General features: G+C 39.4%; 2 protein-coding genes across 8 annotated transcripts in view; one reads left to right on the plus strand and one right to left on the minus strand.

The window, feature by feature from the left end:
* LOC111322078 (uncharacterized) overlaps positions 1 to 6,432 on the minus strand; it is a 16,024-nt gene extending 9,592 nt beyond the window's left edge. For 2 of the 6 annotated variants that reach the window (XM_088744054.1, XM_022925118.2), the window contains exon 1: positions 100 to 266. In XM_088744054.1, the coding sequence (XP_088600180.1) occupies positions 100 to 131 (32 nt within the window). In that variant the 5' untranslated portion in view covers positions 132 to 266. Of the gene's footprint in view, positions 1 to 99; positions 319 to 3,112; positions 3,996 to 4,629; positions 4,851 to 6,067; positions 6,085 to 6,160 lie in introns of those variants that run through there. The other 4 variants (XM_088744053.1, XM_088744052.1, XM_022925116.2 and 1 more) reach the window with 4 other exon arrangements.
* LOC111322077 (GDP-fucose protein O-fucosyltransferase 4-like) lies at positions 6,415 to 17,942 on the plus strand. Of its 2 annotated transcripts, XM_022925115.2 has the most exons (3): positions 6,523 to 6,544; positions 9,011 to 9,075; positions 16,433 to 17,942. In XM_022925115.2, exon 3 carries the CDS (start codon positions 16,466 to 16,468, stop codon positions 17,651 to 17,653), a length of 1,188 nt encoding a protein of 395 aa, XP_022780850.2. In that variant the 5' UTR covers positions 6,523 to 6,544; positions 9,011 to 9,075; positions 16,433 to 16,465; the 3' UTR covers positions 17,654 to 17,942. The 2 variants fall into 2 exon arrangements, with proteins under 2 accessions (XP_022780849.2, XP_022780850.2); XM_022925114.2 differs by lacking the exon at positions 9,011 to 9,075 and having other exon boundaries at positions 6,415 to 6,544.
* The last annotated feature ends 1,100 nt before the right edge of the window (positions 17,943 to 19,042 follow it).

Here is a 19,042-nt window from a genome sequence, read left to right on the forward strand (position 1 = left end):
AAAAAACACACAACCTAAGACTACTTAGTCCTTGTAAATATGAAAATGAACAGAGCTACTGTTGCTGAAGACCCACAGAGGTTTAGTTAGATAGGATACCTTAACAATAACTGGTTGGTCTTCAATCTCATTCACCAAAGATTGACTGATGTACATCACAGCCAAAACAACTTGTATTGCTTCAACAAACAAAAATGCAAATTCTGAGCACTGAAGAAGCTTTTGATAGCACCAGACCAAAATGGTTGGAGCTGTATTGTATGGGAGGAAAAGGAGAACAGCAAATGACAGCAACTGCAGCATAGGTATTGCAGCTTTCTGAAAAGTAAATAAATCATAAATAACTTATTTCGCCGACGAGATTCTCATGAATATGGGTAAGGGCTTAGTCACCGGTTCTGTGTTTATTGACATGGCAAAGGCTTTTGACACGATTGACCATGACATTTTGCTTAGAAAATTAGAGTATTATGGTATATGTGACGAAAGCCTTCCATGGTTTGAGAACTACTTCACGGGAAGAAAGCAGTTCATGCACATTGATTCTCAATCATCTGAAGAGCTTGCCATAACTTGTGGAGTGCCGCAAGGATCCATCCTTGGACCCCTGTTATTCATTGTCTACATTAATGGTTTACCACGTTGTGTCAAACACTGTTCTGTAAATATGTACGCTGATGACAGTTTTATATCTTGCTGGCCAAACAGTTGAAAATTTAATCTTTTACATTAACCAAGATCTTCAGTATCTATATGAATGTTTAGAAGACAACAATCTTGTTCTCAATGTTTCAAAAACTAAGTGTGTACTATTTACATCTCGAAGGCATAGAGAGAGCAATTGTATTTTAAATCTTAATCTTTTTGGAAAGTCCATATCTTGTGAAACTACTTTTAAATACCTAGGCGTGGTATTTGACAATTTTATGACTTGGAAGGCTCACGTGGACTATGTGTGTAAAAAGGTGGCGTCAAGAGTTAGTATTCTGGGCCATATTAGAAGATTTGTCACAAAGAAGGCAGCAGCACTTGTTCTTAATGCTTTAATTCTTCCCTTATTTGATTACCGTGACATTGCCTGGAGTAACCTTCTACAGCAAGATATAGATTGACTACAGCGCTTACAAAGTAGATCTGCATGGATTATTACAAGTTGCTCTCGCTCATCTGAAGCAATAGAGCAGCTGCAATGGCCGTATCTTTCCATTAGACGCTATTACCACATAGCTAAACTCATTTTTCTCTGTCTTCACTCATTAGTTCCTAGTTACTTTTCATCATCTTTTACCATATTTTCGAATATTCACAACTATTCCACAAAGCAAAGTATGAGGCTATCCCTACCAAAAGTAAAACAAAATTTTGGGGAAAGGACCTTTCTTGTGTGGAAATTTTTAATAAACTCCCTTTAAACATTGTGAAGAGTGAAAACATTCAAATGTTGTGCCCCAGAGCAAGATATTTCTTTTTATCTTAACTTGATATTTTATCTACTATTTTAGGTCTTAATTGTGTTTTGGCTTTTTAGTCTTACACTGTTAATGTAGTTTTAAAATCCTAGTCATATATATAAATAATTGAAAATTTTGATGTAATTTATTTTTAAGAAACAGGGCCTCTATGGATACCAGCCTTGAGCTGAATGGGCTACCCTGCGTAAATAAAGTTTTACTTACTTACTTACCAGCAAAGTAAGTAAGTTTACTTCTTGGAAAGACATTTAGATGTAGTACATGGTTTAGAGTACTCAAATTCACCGCAATTTTATTGTTTGAATATGGCCTCAGGGTTCTTGCACTTTTTCAGGAACCCAATTCAAGCACTTTCGAGGACTTTTTAGGTCATTTTCAAGGACCTTGGCTCTCAAATTCAAGGGCCTTCTGCATTAAATATGAGCTAATAGAAATAAAAAAACATTGCTCTTTATTGTTAAAAGTGACAGAAACACACTTATGTCTTTGTAATATATAAAAATCATGGGTCAAACATCATAATCAGATGTGGGATTTGAAAAGAAAACTCATTTTCACGATTTACACGTTCGACACCCAAAACAAAAGAAAAATTTGACCCTGATTCATCTGTGCTTATTTTCAAGGACTTTTCAGAAATTTTCAAGGACCTGAGTCTAAATTCAAGGGTTTCCAAGTCCTTGAAAATTAAAAATTAAATTCAAGGACTTTCAAGGAGCAGGGGAACCCTTTGGCCTAAGGTATCTTCTGAGGATGCACAGAGAAGATGGCTGCTAAAAGTGCTTATTTGAATGTGAGGAATGCATCCACTTTAAATTGATCATGATCTACTTTATTCTAGATTTCATCATTCATTTATTAACCTAACATCTTCAAGAGGTAAAACACATTTCAACTTATGATAATAATCTACAAGGAATACATGAAATGACTGGAGCCTGCAAAATACTGGGCTCAATCACTCAATCACCAGCTGCTGTTCGGGAAGCGGAGCCCACAGCAGAAATTGGGCCTAGCAAAATACTGGAATCAACATCAAGAGGGTAGCAGGGGGGGGGGGGGGTTCAGATCCCATTCCATGTACATAATTATTTTAAAAAAATTCAAGTGTAATATAGATAAAATCTTTCTTCTTTTGCACAGTCTCTGGAAAATCTTTCAAGAAGCTTTAACAAACTGAGATAAAAATTCACAAGTCATGCATGTTTCAGGAAGCAAATCGCCTCGTGCTATTTCACTGATTCATGCATCACACTGTAAAATTCACGCATCACATATATTAGAGGGAAAACTACAAATCTTGGCAAGAGTACCATATAACCCCATACATTAATTATGCATTCAGTCTTTGTTCAATTAAAACAATAGCGATAACAATAGAACTCCGCAGAGACTAGTAGTCTTTGTTTTGAAAATTTGGATTTTTTTTCTAAGTCTTTTTTGAAACAGGGTAAATTTGGCGCGTTTTGGCTTTGCAAAACAGAAAACTCAAGTAATTTTCCAGAGGTTTTTAATTTTGAAATATAACTGAATGTTCAGTTTCACTTTGAAAGTGTAAAATTGGCCGGAAAATAACGTTAAGTCTACGGTCAGGCTTTGAAGTTTGTCAATGCAAAGTTTAAATAAATGTTGTGTCTTACCTGTTCTTGTGATTTTGGTTGATTCTTTCATTATCCTTTCGTGTCCTAGTGATGAAAATTGTTCATGAAGGCCGGTGCATACAGCGATGCAAAGAAACCTTTGTATCTAGTCTTTCTGGACTTCACAAAGTTGGGCGATACGTTCGATAATGTTTCCAAAGGGATCATTTCCGTAGTGCTAACGCCACATATATTCTTGTAGGTAGCCATCAAAAAGTCCTTTGGATGTTCCTGTTTGGGGCAAACCTCGCTTGATTCCCCACCATGTATTTTCGATACCATGTGTGTGCGCACCGGTGAATTCCGGCGCATTGAAGCCATTCCATCGCAACCCTGTTTTGAACATCGCCACTCGTACCCGTCTCGCGATGAAGCACGTCGCGTCCAGCTAAGTTCAATGCTGCGCCCAGCTCGAGGACATTTTACCGACGTCACAAGCAGGTTGTGATCCTTACACCACTGTATGCACCGGTCGTGATCCGATAATATTCGAGAAAGTCGAATAAAATTCAGTCTCCCCATCTCCGAGTTGTTGTTGTTCTTCTTCCTTCTATCTTCTTCTTCCGTTGATGTTATTAGAAAGAGGTATGAATAAATTTTGTTTTCTATGTGGTATTTGGCCAATCGTAGAGAAGAAGAAATGCATTCTTTAGTGCAAAGGGGACCTTTGGTGCATTATATCAATGCACATATTGTTATGAAAATTTTTTTACTGAAAGGTAAAAGAAAATGTAGCTTTTGGAGAGGAACTCCTAACTGGTTTGCGTAGCATAGTGGTAAGGCTATGGTTTGATAATTGTCTCATAATAACGCGTTGTCTGAGGAGCGATGGTTCAAGGCTCAGCAGAACTGCCAAGATGGTAAAAAGGAAAAAAAAAAAAAAAGAAGAAAACAGAGGAGAAGTTAGGAACGAAGGGGAGAGGGGAGAAGAGCGTGAGAAAGGAATGAAGACGAAAAAGCCGCTTTCAATCAATTTCTCTTTTATTGAAGTAGTAAGTACTTATTAGTAATGTATATATGCTAAACCCGTGGGAATAAGTCATTGTCTTAAAAACAATGGGGTGCATACATAATTAATGAAATTGAATGCATAATTAATGTATGGGGTTATATGGTACTCTTTCCCAAATCTTTCCTATTTTTGCACAAAGTTTTAGGGAAATCTTCAGGTTTTCATGTGCTTAATCAAAAACAAGTGGGAGTGTTTCATCAAGGGCTCCAAATACCGACAATCAGATGAAAGTTAGAGAAAGAGCTGGGAATTAGCTTGAAACCTGGGAAGGGAAAACAAAACATAAGCGCACTGAAGCTCATCCTGTATGAAGAGGTCTGTTGAACGGATAACAGTCGAGGACAAGGTCACTCAATGAACACATGACAGTTTCCACGAAAGAATGAGTGAAGGAAATGGATCTCTTAAAAACCGAGCCAGACCTGTTGGCAGGGCTCACATGAAAAGGGCTCTGAACATATTGAAACAAAACAACAACCAAATATGACAGAAGATTATTACTCACCACAAAATCAGGGATTGCGGCAAGTATGGCGGAATGCACACACAGAAGTAAGGAAAACCTCACTGCTGCTTCAGAACCAAAGTATGAAAAATATAAAGGCAACGATAATGCCCCTGTTATCAATACAATTGCGTTACTTGCCGTTATGAATGTTAGGAAGTTCATGAACGCCATTTTTAGATTTCCCGCATTTGTGTCGAGCCTTCTCTCCTGGTGGTCAGAGGACGATGTAAACGTCAAGTAGAACTTGGTTTAGACATTATGTTGTGTGGCCGTAGTTTGAGACGCGGGCGCACCCAAAAGAGGCGGGAAAGCAAGGATGTAGTTAGCTGGTGTGTGTAGGCCTGTCTTCTTGTAGTCGCCAAAACAAGATCAAGTATTCGAAAACCAGGTAAGTTTTTGTGTGTGGTTTGAAAGGCACGATTAACTTTGTAGATTAATTGATGCTTCTTACAGTCAGTTGTGCGAACGCTGAGCAAACTGAAACAGCTTCACTTTATATTTATGGGGGAGTTGTCGACATATCGAGAGCTCCAAAGGATTGGTCGAAAATTTGGGAAAGGTCGTGTTTATTGGATATTTCGATGGAATTATCATTAAAAGAGAAATTCTGATAGAAATACAGCGCTTTTCAAAAAGTATGGAGGCATTACGATGCATACATGCACTACGATGCTCTTACTGGAACAACAGGTTTTTGTGAGCAAACCATTGCCGTATGTTTAGACCTGGTTGGATTTACAAATGGCGAGATTATGTAAAAAATGTTCCGAAAAGATAAGAAAAGTGCTTCGAGTAAGCGTTAGGTTTGCTTTACCGAGAGTTCTCTGAAGCGGAAATAGGGTCAGATGGATTATGACGGTATAATTTTGGAAATTATTCACCGAACCTGAGGCGAATAATTGTTTTAGTTTAATTTCAGAGCTGAACAATAGAGAAAATTTCAAAAATCATAACATTTTAGTAACATTTATTAACATTTTATTTTAACATTTTATATAAACCGCGTGGAGCGGTTTCTATAGCGTCAATTAAGGAACCGCTCGACCAATCAGATCGCTGGAAACTCTTGCTCAGCTCTGAAATTATACTAAAATACCATATTCAGAGCATCAAACATAGTGCAGGTATAACCGGTCAACCTTCTTAAAAATTCTTCTCATATTTCATTTAAACGAAAGAGAAATTCTGCAGCCTGGGTACATGGTAGAGGGTTTCAATGGGGGGGGGGGGGACGGTTAATTTTTTCAGATTTTGACGAGACGGCTAAATTTCAGGTTTGACAGTAATCTGACTAATTTTCGATAATTTTAAGTTGAAATTAAGCTTTCCATCATTTGAAATAAATTGTTAACTATCTTAAGGCCTATTCAGCCTTCCTTTGACAGAGCGGACTAAACACCTTTAATAATAATTTAAGATAAGTTTCCAACGATACCTTACTTCCCACTGTTACATGAACAAACCAAATAAGTAGAATTTTACAGACCTGACTCCGGGAAGCTGGATTCGTCAAGTCAGTTGTCTGTACCTGTTGCATTTGGCGATCAATAACACCTTAATAGAGAGCGCCTTTACATCGAACAGTTCGTTGACATTTAACTCAACATCAGTGACTTCTCTGAGCTGTTGTCGCCCATCTTGATGACATGGCAAAAACTGCGAAGTCGAATCCATTTACTTTCCTTCTCCGATCAAGTCTCCATTAGCTAGTCCGAAAACTTACATTCATTATTGTGGGTATCCCTCGGGGGATTGGGGCGAGCAGTCGAAAGACCGGATAAGAGAGCATGTGACTAAATTAAGAAATAAAAAAACACATGCGGCTGCTTTCTATGGTGGTTGGATGGGTGTGAGAGTGAACTTCTTGGTTGCATGTTCGAGAATGTATTAGTTTCCGTCGAATGTTCACAAGGTAAGAAGATGATGTCCTATCTTGACTCGTGAGCTTTTGTTAAACCACAGGACGTTTGTCAATCTTTACCATGGTCACTGAAACCGAAGCGAATTGATCTTGACGTTGTAACCGGCCGTCTAGCTCTTTCAGTAGGAATTACAATTGTTGTTGACTTAAAATGACCGTGAGCTTTTGTTTTGTACGCGGCATTTTCTTTCGACTTAGCACACTATGGTATGTTTCACCACGATATTTGTACCCTGTTAAATAAAATTTAAGCGACACTTCCTTGAGTTTGGTTGCCACGGTCACGCGAGAATTTAAGTACGCACGAAAGAGTATATTTTTCTACCGACGAAACGCACGAGAGAGTATATTTTCCTACCAACGTAACTCTAGTGAATACGGAAACTTTCAGTCTCACAAATCGCAAAAGTCAGCGAACTTCTATTCCAAAATCCTTTTAAAATCACAAAACTACTCGCCAACAAAATCCGTTTTTGCGATTCAGTCGTTTACTGCCATTCACAAATGGATGAGGTAGTCCCTATTATCTCTTGCGTTTCCTTCAGATTTCGTTCCATGAATATGCCTCCATGGAAAATATCTGAACCTGCCGACAAAGCGTTTTTGATAGACGCAAGCTTACATGATATCAGCGCACTTGTGGACAAAGCTCCAGAAAAACAATCGTTGAATGCCTCTCTCACTGGGATTAGCTTGCTTCAAATTAAACAGAATGTAATATCTGCCTTGTTTCGACGTGCAACATCCGATAGGTCTTTGGATAACGAAAAGTTACCGCGTGCGTTGTCTCCACATCAGAATGCACAGCTCACTTTGACGTGATTTTTTGTCGCAAGACGTTTGGGTTAAACTCGGCGTTTGAGGACGAGGATGAAACAAAAACGAAATTGATATGTACAGTTATTATATTTTCATATTTTGTGGTATTTGCGCATGCACGTAGTCAGTATCCATTAGAAGGGGGTGATCTCGGGTTGAATCCGAGCTCACCTATCGTTTTATTCGTGACGAAGGCTCTATTTAGCATTTTAGACTCGTAATTAACAAATGGTAAACACCACAGCGTACACTATTGAGTTATGGATGTACGCGGGAGGTTGCTAAGGACGAAAGAAGCGTAAGAGTCGCTCGAGGCGATAGCCGAGAGCGACTCTAGCTTCTTGAGTGCTTAGCAAACCTCCCAAGTGCACCCATAACTCAATAGTGTACGCTGTGGTGTTTACCATTTGTTTTATGACATAACATTGATACATTGTAGCTAAAGAGTTCCCTTTTATTTAACAAATCTTACGTGACCAGAAAAAACAAGCGCGCGCGGAAAAATAGTCTTTGTATTAGCTCACGTCAGCAGCGTACACCCATGGGAAAATGGGGGACGCTAAATTGACCAATCAGAGCGCGCGCTTTACTTTGGTTATGTTATAAAATGGATTAGAAAGGAACACGTACTTCGTATTCGCTCTTAAATTTGTACAAGTGTCAAGATATTTGCATTTTTTTCCGTTCCCAACCTAAATTACGGATTCCACCAAACATACTCGTTGACTTCTTTTGACGGATGGCTGATCACAACTAGTACGACGTAGTAACACCTCCATGAAATCTGTCAAAAGGCAGAAATGAAGAGGAACGATACATGTTATGGTCGATTAACTTTCGACGATTGAATGGTCAAAAATCGTAAAGGCGGGAAGTTTGTCATCGTCTGACTTCACGGCCCTAAACCCATGGTCCAAAATGTCGTGAACTGTTGGGTCAGATAAAACGGCATGTTCTAAAACCCTGACGATCATGGACGATAGACGGTGGACAATAGACGATAGTCGGCAGACATAAGACGAAAGACGATGGATTTTGTGACAGAACTCAAAATTATCACGCAATCGCGTTTGTGTCGCATTCTTTCTTTCAGGTGGCGTTACTTCGCTTATCACGCAATCTCGTGAATGTCACATAAATCTTTCTTTACTACAGTCACCTGTCCCCCTGAGTGACCACTAAGGTTACTGTCAACAAAATAGGGTGCCTTCCGGAAAAATCCCACGCACGCTTCCAATACGAAAAATTTCGGTTGTTGTCACGCTCTGGGGCGTCATGAGATAAATATTTCGAATTTCGTAAGAGCTTCACTCTCTTTGGTATGTTAATTTCTGACGAACATTCTGGCAAATTTTCATGAACATCCAACAATGCCACATGCCCTCTTAATTCGTTGTAAAGGTAACTCGCCCAAAAACAAACCTCGAGGTACTAAAGAATTTTATTTGTGCCAAGTTTGGTACTTTTTTCACCTCTCTCACGATCTGGCCAATATTCCGTCTCAAGAGACCTGACTAAGGCAGATTGCTGGGTTATCTCTCAGGGGATTGGGGCGAGCAGTTGAATAATTTAGAGAAGGACATGTGACCTAAGAAAAGGACAAAACACATGCAAATGATTGCTTTTCCGGTTGGATAGGTGTGAGAGCGAATTTCTTGGTTAAATCTGCGAGAATGTACTAGTTTTCATCGAATTTTGCTGAGGTAAGAAAATGATTTTTAAATTGATCCGTGAGCTTTTCATTAACTATAGGATGTCTATCAGCTTTACCACGATCACTGCAACAGAAACGCAATGAACTTGAAGCTCTTAGCAACCGCCTTGCTTTTTCGATGGGAATTACAATTGTTGTAACTGAAAATAATCACGAGCGCGTGTTCTGTGCGAAGCATTTTCGTTTGACTAGACACATGGCATGTTTCTCAAAGTTACTTGTCCCCTGTTTGGAAATACATTAATTCGCTTTTCACGTGTTTACCGTTCTTACGCATTAAATTAATCGGGATTTATGTTTACACAAGAGTATATTTTTCTACCGACGAAACGCACGGAAGAGTATGTTTTTCTACTGACGAATCTCTAGTGAATACGGAAACTTTCGGTCTCTTAGATCGCGAAAGTCGGCGAATTTTCATTTCAAAATCTTCTCAAAATCGCAAAATTACATCTACAAATGTCTATTTTTGCGACCGGTCGTTTAGTGCCGTTAACCGTTGAAAGAGATTGTTAAGTCTAAGTACTCTCTTGCCTTGTTATTACGTGAAGCATGCGATAGTCTTCTGCAAATTAACGAAATGTGGAGCGACTACAGCGTTAGGGCCACTTTTAAAGGAGCATCATTTCGTGGCTCATTTCGCTCGCTAGTGAATTGAAGAACAAGGAATAATGAAAATGCGCGTTATGTCTTTACTCTTTAGTTCGTGAATCGTTTAGCTCGGCATTGGGTGAAAGAACGAGGAATAATCTTTATGCACGTTAGGTCTTAGTTCTACATCTAGGGGCTCGTTTAGCTCGGCAGTGGATGAAAAAAAAAAACGAGTAATAATCAATATGCACGTCTTGGTTCTATACTTTTAGTGACTTGTTCGGCTCGGCGTTGGATGAAAGAATAATGAATAATGCATGTGTACGAAGCAAATGAGCTGGTTCGTTGGATGGATGTTTAAAATTGGCCTTGCATTCCGTAGTTTAGCTTCGTAAAGTTACCGCATGCGTTGTCTCTGCACCACAAGACAAAGTTCACTTTAAGGTGTTCTTTGTCCCAAGAAATTAGGTTTCAGTGTGGGACAGAGAGTTTAACAGACACGAAATTGATGGGAGCCTGTTAGCAATTGAATCATAGTGTTTCCATGTAAAGCGATTTTTATGTTTTCAAAGCGACTTGTACATGAGTTGGAATCTCTACTATGATTCACCTGTTGATATCATGATTCACTCTCATCGGTCGCCCCTCTAGCGCACGAATGTTCGATATGATTTACAATGAAAAGTACCGTTATGCTAAAAAGTTATTAGAGAGATTTAGCAAGAGGACGGGAACGTCAGTTGACAATGGCGCGCGCAGCAAAAATACCAGTAAGAAACGGGGTCGAGAACGTCACCCCGTTGTGTTTCAGAAGTGATTTAGCAGTCGCTGCAACGAGACGCCAGGGCAATATCTGTTCTTCAATAGCCTAAACTTGGCTTTTCAAAGATGGCCAACACAAATTTTCGTTTTCACAAACAGCTTTAAGGACAACGAAACTATCCTCTATGAGAGTGATGCAACAAGCGCAAACAGAGGATAATTATAGTTACGGAAAGTTAGATGTTTATAATATACGAACCACATGGGCGATTAAACTCTATAATTGATCCATTCCAGGTAAGACTCGTGTCTGTTGATTCCTCTATCGAATTTTAGAGCCCATTAGATATTTTTTTTGCGATTTGTGTTGCTGTCTTTTCGTTTCGTGCCGTGCCATTAGATTTTAGCACTGCTCATCTTTCTTCGCAATTTTACAAAGTATAGTTTGGAAATCATCATCGTTTTTCCCCTTGTTTACTGAATATTTCTATTCATTCATGACGGTACATTTTGAACATTGAATACTTAGAGGTGCAAAGCATTTTGAACGGGGTTATGGCGAAACCATGTAGAACCCAAGCGACCCAACGACAAAGCTGTTTATGATGATCATGAGTTCTTGTTTAACGCTGAAAGAATTAATGCAAGTCACCCATGAAATGGTTAGGCTTAAGATAAGACTTGGTTTCGGTTTTTTGTTTGTTTTGTGTTGTTTCTTCTTTTTTCGACGAAGTTGTTCAAGACTGAATTAAATTACTTGTTTTAGAAAGTCGTGTCGAAATAGAATTGATTGTCATTTTCTTTTGTTGCGTGAGCACGACTTTCTTGTTTTCATCGGCGCTGATTAAAAAAGTTTAAGACATAAAAAAGTGCAAACCCGAGAAAATTCTCAAATTGTTAATCTCTGACTTCAACCACAAAGCATTCATTTATGATCGGTAAAAACGACAACGAAAACAAATAATAAAAAATTTTACGGTATGTAAGCTTCGTGACTGTTCATTTCATTGACTGCTCCAAACTTCAACATGCAGCATGGTTATTCATGAAACGATTTACGATAAAATTCAACAGCACATATCCCATTCTTAGAGTTTTCACATAGGCTTAATTAAGGAAATGTATTAAAGAAAAGCCCTTTTGTTGTCTAAAGCCTTGCTCATTCAAAAGCAAAATGAGTCCTGAAATCTTGGATCGCTTGCCAACGATTGTGTTCCAATTTCCTTTCGGGAACCACCATATTGAAGCGACAAGTTTTCAAAAATACACCGATTAAAACAAAGAAAGGGACCCAATTATCCTGAACATGAGTATTGAAATACTTCCAAACAGTATTATCTCATTTGGATCGGTTTACAAGTGCACAAGTGATGGAAATCTGAGACGTTCTGATCGCGACGGGAAAACCAGCAAAGTGACGTCCTAAACTTGTTTGGGAGAACGGCAACGCTAACACCGGAAGTCGAATGGTGTCGTGTCCAGACTATTCTGCGCTCTCTCCCGTTCTGAAATGACGTTCGCGTCCTCTTTCTAAATCTCTCTATTCTCTACGCACGAGCAACCGCACGCCAAGTTGCAGCCTCGATTAGCAGTATTTAACAATTATTGAGTTATTTTTTTGAAAAAAAAAAACTATATGTTAGCGTATAGATTGGTGTATTTTGGTGTAGTGTAACCTGATCTGCGCAATTTGGTGTATCTCTAAGCAATCTGATTGGCGCATCTTTTTTTTTTTTTTTGGTGTATCTCGAAGCAATGTGACTGGCGGAATTTTTTGGTGTATCACAAACCAATCAGATTGTAGTATTTTTCGATGTCGCACCAATCAGATCGTTCTTGCTAATTTCTGGTTTGATAGGTCTTCAAATTTCAGCGAATCAGCGCGTGACTCGGTGAGAGCGGTTCGCGAATTAAGGAATTAAGTCTTGTTGGGAAAGCGGCGGAGTTGAGATCAACGTTCGACTATGGTTATTCTTCGTTCTAAAGGGGACTGAGTGGAACATGAGAAAAATTTTGAATCAAATATTGCTTGAGATGTTGACGGGAGCAACTTCAGAATACCCGGCCGCTACTGACTGTTAAAAATGGATTCCTCCCGCGGTCCCAATGTCGAAAAATTATGTTTAAAGAGAGGACATTTAAACCAGCGGTCCTGCATTCAAGCTTTCCTGTAGTCGAAGAATGATAAAATGATAGGGCCGTTTGACTAGTGCATCCGCAATCCCGCGCTCACGAATTCGAAGAATGATATAGCGAGAGGGCCGTTAAACTAGTGCTCTCGTAATTCCGCGCTTTTGAGGTCGAAGAGTAATTAAAGAAAAAGTGAGCTTTACCGAGTGTTGACGCAGTTCTGCGCTTAGTTTATTTCGTTTTCTCGACTGAGGAAATTTTGATTGCTATACATGAATTCCATTTTTAATTTCGCTGAAAGAATAAGGTAAGAATGACATCAACAAGAATTGTGAGCTCATCTACCCAGTGTAATGGCTGTCCTTCGTGAGGACTTTATCGTTATGATCTGTCGGGATTAGAAAGGTCGTCAGGGAATTTTTTCTACTGCCAATTGCAAGTTAAAACGTGCATGTTTTGTGTATAAATTAATAATGTATTGCATTGATGATCTTGTTTGTTGCCTTGTGGCTGCTCTTTTTGTAAACGTTGAAAAGACCATCAAGTTATATTATTTTCTGCGTCGACTGCCATGTTAAATATCTGTTTCTTTGCTTCTAAAAGTTGTCCGTGAATTAAATATTGTTTAAACAATACTTTCCCGCTACAACTGCGTGTTTACTCTTTACTCGCCTATATGGACTAGACTTTCGCAGGTGAAATGTCATTTTCCAGGAAACAACGTAAATTTTATGACATAACTCTGCCTCACTGAAAAAGATTTCACAAGGAACATAATGGTACAGTAGGTCCATTTTCCACAAAACTCTCGCGTGCCCAGACGTAACTACCAATAAAATTCGTTCTTAGCTACCTCGGACTTTACCCCATTGCGTGTCAAATCTCTGTAAACAACCTGCATTTTATCGCGTATTTGGCACACACGGGGTAAAGTCCAGATAGGCAACAACCAATTAAGAGCCCACATTGTTATGCTTTGAAAAACGATACTCTTTAACTTTTTCTTCGTTCAGTCTATTTTCACTTGTTCGAAGAACAGAGACCAGAAAACATCTTTGTCTAGAGGCTGTTGGAGATAAGATAAAGCTTTCCACTGCAAAATTATACGGAAGAATATTTCGAGGCGACTATTTGTTACTGAACAAGAGGCTACACGGAGCCTATATTCTGGCCGGATCTGCGGTTCAGCGGATTGAATTGAATTGGTTCGAATTGAAGGCGTTGTCTTTTTTTAGAAAAATCGCTGTCTAGGTGCTTTTCATTATTTGTTAACATGGAGAGTTATGGAGATTAAGACTTTGGAACAAGTTGATGTCATCCATGACAATTTGGAAATACTAAAATTGCTAGAGAAAATGCGGGGTCGCTCAATAAAAATTTGCATGTGAACGCGATGAGTTTGTTTATAAGGATTTCTCCTGCTTACATCTAATGACAAACCTCTGAAGTTTTTTTTGGCCCGGAACGATATTTCACTGAAGGCATTTTATGCACCGCAAGTCTTTTTGACTGATTGAAAGTTAGGGTATGTGGCACTGTCTTCTAGAAGTTTTTTTTTTTGTCAAAAAAGTATTGTTCTTTCGTCCGCTATATCAAGTTAATATTAATAGATCCAATCGCCAAAGGTTACTGAGATACGACCATGAACTTTTACTGTTCCCGAGGGTTCTTGTAAATAAATTATTTACAATATGATGTAATACAAAAGCGGGTACTAATTAGAACGTGACACCAAAACATCAAAGGTGTAAACTAGAACGGTAGAAAAGTGTTATAATGCTGTAATTGTTTGTTAAGTTCAGGTTTGATCTTATTTATGTAAAAAGCTTCTTTGAGTTTTAAATCAATTGAGATGTTAGCAGAATCCAGAATACTGAAACAAGAAGGGGAGTATTTGTTCTTATAAGAAGGAGATGTGTTGATATGCTTAAAAATAGGCGAGTTTTTATCGCTTTCCGTGTGCTCCTTTATCCTAGTAGAAAAGAGCCTGCGTAGCGGCCCTAGAGGGAAGGGAGTTGGATCCGAGCGGAGAGAGGCTTGGGGAGAGGAAAGGAAGGGCCTGCTATGAGAGGCCCGCACTCCGCATAACTCCCCCTGATTAATTATGCATATCGTGTTTCGAATGTCAATCAACAACTGTCAAAACTATCCAATCACGACGCGCCATTTTAAGACGTACGCCAGTGAAGCAGGGAAAATACTAACAATAGCAGAGCACTGACCCATGCAAACTGTCAAAACACTGTTGCACGTGGATGAAAATGTCGGACGACAAGGAAAATTTCAAAGAAAAACCCAAGAGGGGTAGGAAGCCTAATAAAGATATTCCGTCAATTTTCCGCTTTTGTGGAGATAACTTAAGAATCAAGCTAGGAACTGGGTTCAAAAGCTTTATTAAAATCTTTAAAGCAAATCAGAGGGAAGAATTCCAACATGTTATCGCGGACCGCCTTGGAGATCTTCGATTTTACTTCGCAAAACAGCCAAATCTCTCCCAAATTGTTTGCCTTACTTGTGCCCGAAAAGTGAACACTTTTTGCAAGTTTTATGAACTCTTAGAAAGGGCTTCATGTCCATCTTCGACGTATACAAAACATGGACCGGGGTCCATGGACCACCTCTATGGACCCGGTGATGAGAATCGCAAGCCTTAGGTCTAGCAGAAAAGCAGAATACTGTCTTCTGTGAGAAAAGCCTAAGAAAAAATAATAGCTTATACTCTCCTCTACTACAAAAGTTGGGAATTCCAAAATGATATTTTTTTAGTTTAGACAATGTCTCAACCGGAAATGGTTTTCCCCATTGTCAATTTTGACTTATTTCCACAGTTTTTTTTACGGAAATTGTAATGTTTATGATTAATTGGTAAAAGGGCTTCGTGTCCTCCAATTCTGTCAGTACGCAGGTCATCTGATTTTGTTAATCACTCGTCAGCGCTCCAATTGAGACAGTTTTGGTCGCCATGGCGAGTGAATGACATAGTGGGCACTAAAAGTTCGACTAAAGTCGCCATTGGCGACCAAAAGATTTGGATTAAAAAACAAAAAAATTTGGAAATTTAATCGATCCTTGGTCGAATTGTCAAACGAACAGACACAAAAAATCATCCCGTAAATCCCAAATACGATATAACCTACAATGAGTAGACCCTTTCCACTCTAACAGCCTACGGCAAAAAGTAATTACGTAAAGAAGCACTACTATCGGCCCAAGAAGGCGAAACAATACCACCAAGGAGTCGATTAATATTTTATTACGCTATGAAGTGTGCACTTGGCTTGATACTGTTTGCAGGACTACTCTGGCTAATTGAGACAAATTGCTTTCCCGCAAATGAAATTTACACCCTTAAGACACCAGTCGTTGTAAGAGAAAGAATAATTAGGAAAGGCATCAGTTACGTTACATTGAGATATTCGGACCCAGATGTATTTCAGATATGCAATTTGTTTATCATGTCTTATTCCATGTTATTCACAACCCTGTTCGTCTCTGTGAACAATTATTAACCACGAACACATAGTGTGGTCTGCCCATTCTGTCAACGTTTAAAATTTGACTGTGAATGTACAAAGATAAAAGGAAGAAAAGTCTTTAAGCGAAAGTTAAAAAAATCCTGACTGTAAGCATAGATATTTAAGAAATTCGACGCGGAGTGGCGAAAGAATCTTACCGAAATGGATAAAGGGCCCGTGATTTAAGCAATCTTCGCTGTCTTTACTCTGCCAGTAATCATGAACGAGTTCTGCAGCGGCGTGCTTAAGCTGCTTTAAGTTAAAAAAAAAAAATTGAATAAAATGAGACTATTTAGAAGTCCGCGTAAAACGTGCTTCTAACTTCTTCAAAATGTTATTTTTTAACAGGTAGATAGAACGATATAAGGAATTTAACTCCAGATGGGGGCAACAGAGTACGCTCTAAAGTGTGCACTTGGCGTGATACTGTTTGCAGGACTACTCTGGCTAATTGAGACAAATTGCTTTCCCGCAAATGAAATTTACACCCTCAAGACACCAGTCGTTGTAAGAGAAAGAATAATTAGGAAAGGCGTCAGTTACGTTAACAACCGTACCAGTTCAGAAATTCCCAACAATGGATCAGAGACAAAGCGTTGGTTAATAGTATATTGGTCAACGTTTTTTGGAACCAGACTCAATCTGCACAAGACATTCGACAAACACGACTGCCCAGTATCGTGTGAGTGGACAAGTGACCAATCCAGAGCAAAAGAGGCTGATGCTTTTTTAGTCCATGCCAGGGATCCACGACCTCTCCCTCCTATAAATACTGTGCCATGGATTCTGCAGACTCGAGAAAACCCAATTTACACACCGATATTGAGCGACGCCAGCTACATGTCCAAATTTAGCTACTTGAAAAGTTATCGGTTGGACTCGGACTTTCCAGATCCTTCTGTCTTGCTGCCTGGTGTACAACCCCCTGTTCCTTTTAAAAATAAAACTGGGCTCGTTATGGCGGCTTTCTCAAATTGTGAAGCGGTTCGAACCGAGTACATGAGGCAGCTGATGAAGTTTGTAAAAGTTGACTCTTTTGGCGCCTGTCTGAAGAACAATAATGGTCTAGTGGGCAGGTATGGTAAAAACAAACAGGGCACTGATTTCAGAGATGCTAAATCCATACTGGCCAGACAGTACAAGTTCACCCTGGTGTTCTTCAATCAAGACTGTGATTATTTTGTCGATGCTCAACTACACCACGCAATGGATGCAGGCTCGGTTCCCGTTGTCATGGCAACAGATAAGGTGGATGAGTTTTTACCCGGGCCTTATCTTAGTCGTTCAGTGATAAAAGTGCGTGATTTTAAGAGCCCACAGCTGTTGGCTGAATACCTCAAGTATCTTAGCAACAACGAAACCGAGTACAATAAATACCTGGAGTGGAAGAAGAAAGGATATGGCGACATCACTGGAACTGCTATCGGAAAGTTTTGGATGCCAAAGTATCCACTGTATTGTCAAGTCTGTGTTGCAGTGTCAAAAGGGAAAGAGCACAAAGAAGGTCTGAAAGCAATCCCATGCAGAGCTAGACGATTTGAAGACTGGGGAATTACAAAAGGAGCCTAACTAAAGTGAACTATTGTCAATTGTAGAGGACACCGTTAGGTTGTTGAAACTGGTGTCAGTTGTGAAGAATTTACGAGACGCATTATTTTGCAAAGGATTTGAGTAGCAGTACTAGTAGTAGTAGCAGCAGCAGCAAGTAACAGATCTCTGATATACGCAAGAACAAGGATATCCTGAAATTTACCGACCACATGTAGACAAGCGAAAGATTGAGGCGTAAGTCGCTGAAGCTTGCATGTACGTGTAGTCATTGAAGCAGACTTTTAGAATTAAAAATGTGTTATGTTTAGTTTGTTTGTTTACATTACTGTTTCATTAACGTTCGTGTAATATTCATATTTTCAATTATCCGAACTCTAGATTATCCGGACTTTTTACCCACAACGAGTCTGGATAATCGAGGTTCGACTGTAGTAGTAGTAGTTACGTATGATGCACGATCCTCGCAGTAGAGAGCGCTATTTGTGCAATAGCGAAAATCAGACCTGAAAAAAATCAGGCCTGTACGGGATTCGAACCACTGACCTCTGCGATACTAGTGCAGCGCTTTACCAATTGAGCTAACAAGCCAACTGGGAGCAGGCCGTTAAGTTGATTCGTAATAAACCCGTGATGATAAATCGGATACAATGAATATATGAAGTTCATATAACGGCCTGGTCCCAGTTGGCTTGTTAGCTCAATTGGTAGAGCGCTGCATTAGTATCGCAGAGGTCAGTGGTTCGAATCCCGTACAGGCCTGATTTTTTTAGGTCTGATTTTCGCTATTGCATAAATAGCGCTATCTACTGCGAGGATCGTGCATCATACGTATTTGATTACATTATTGTCTCATTAATATTCGTATTTTCGATTAGCTGGACTCTCGATTATCCGGACTATTTATCCACAACGAGTCCGGATAATCGAGGTTCGATTGTAGTAGTAGTGGTGGTGGCGGCGGCGGCGGCGGCGGTGGTTTTGATGGGGAAGAGGCGCTCAAATTTAAGAATGAAAAAGCGACTTTCAAACAGCAACAGAATTTAATGGAAAATATGTTGCGCCACTTCGGGTAACAAGGTAATGGTCAGTAAAGTTGAGTGGATTGGCTTGGGTGTTTAATCACCTAAGCTGGTAGGTCGAAGAAGTTCTTTTGCTCCACGAAGGCCTTTTTTTGTATTGAGTTTTGGATTTCGAGTGCAGACGTGGAGCGTATCTACAGCCACGCGCATGTGCAAATGTTGCGTGCTTTCCGAGTTTTCTCGCATGAGTGTTAAGGTGACTGAACACAGTTTTTGATACTTTTGTTTCCTTCACCATTTTCTCTAAAACTCTCGATCTCTCGGTCGCCAAAACTGGCAGCAAGGAAGTTAACAACACAAACTTTTTTTGATAGTTAAGCTGACGTAT

This window comes from Stylophora pistillata, chromosome 13 (assembly GCF_964205215.1).
Source record: "Stylophora pistillata chromosome 13, jaStyPist1.2, whole genome shotgun sequence".
In the NCBI taxonomy this organism is placed as follows: Eukaryota; Metazoa; Cnidaria; class Anthozoa; order Scleractinia; family Pocilloporidae; genus Stylophora; species Stylophora pistillata.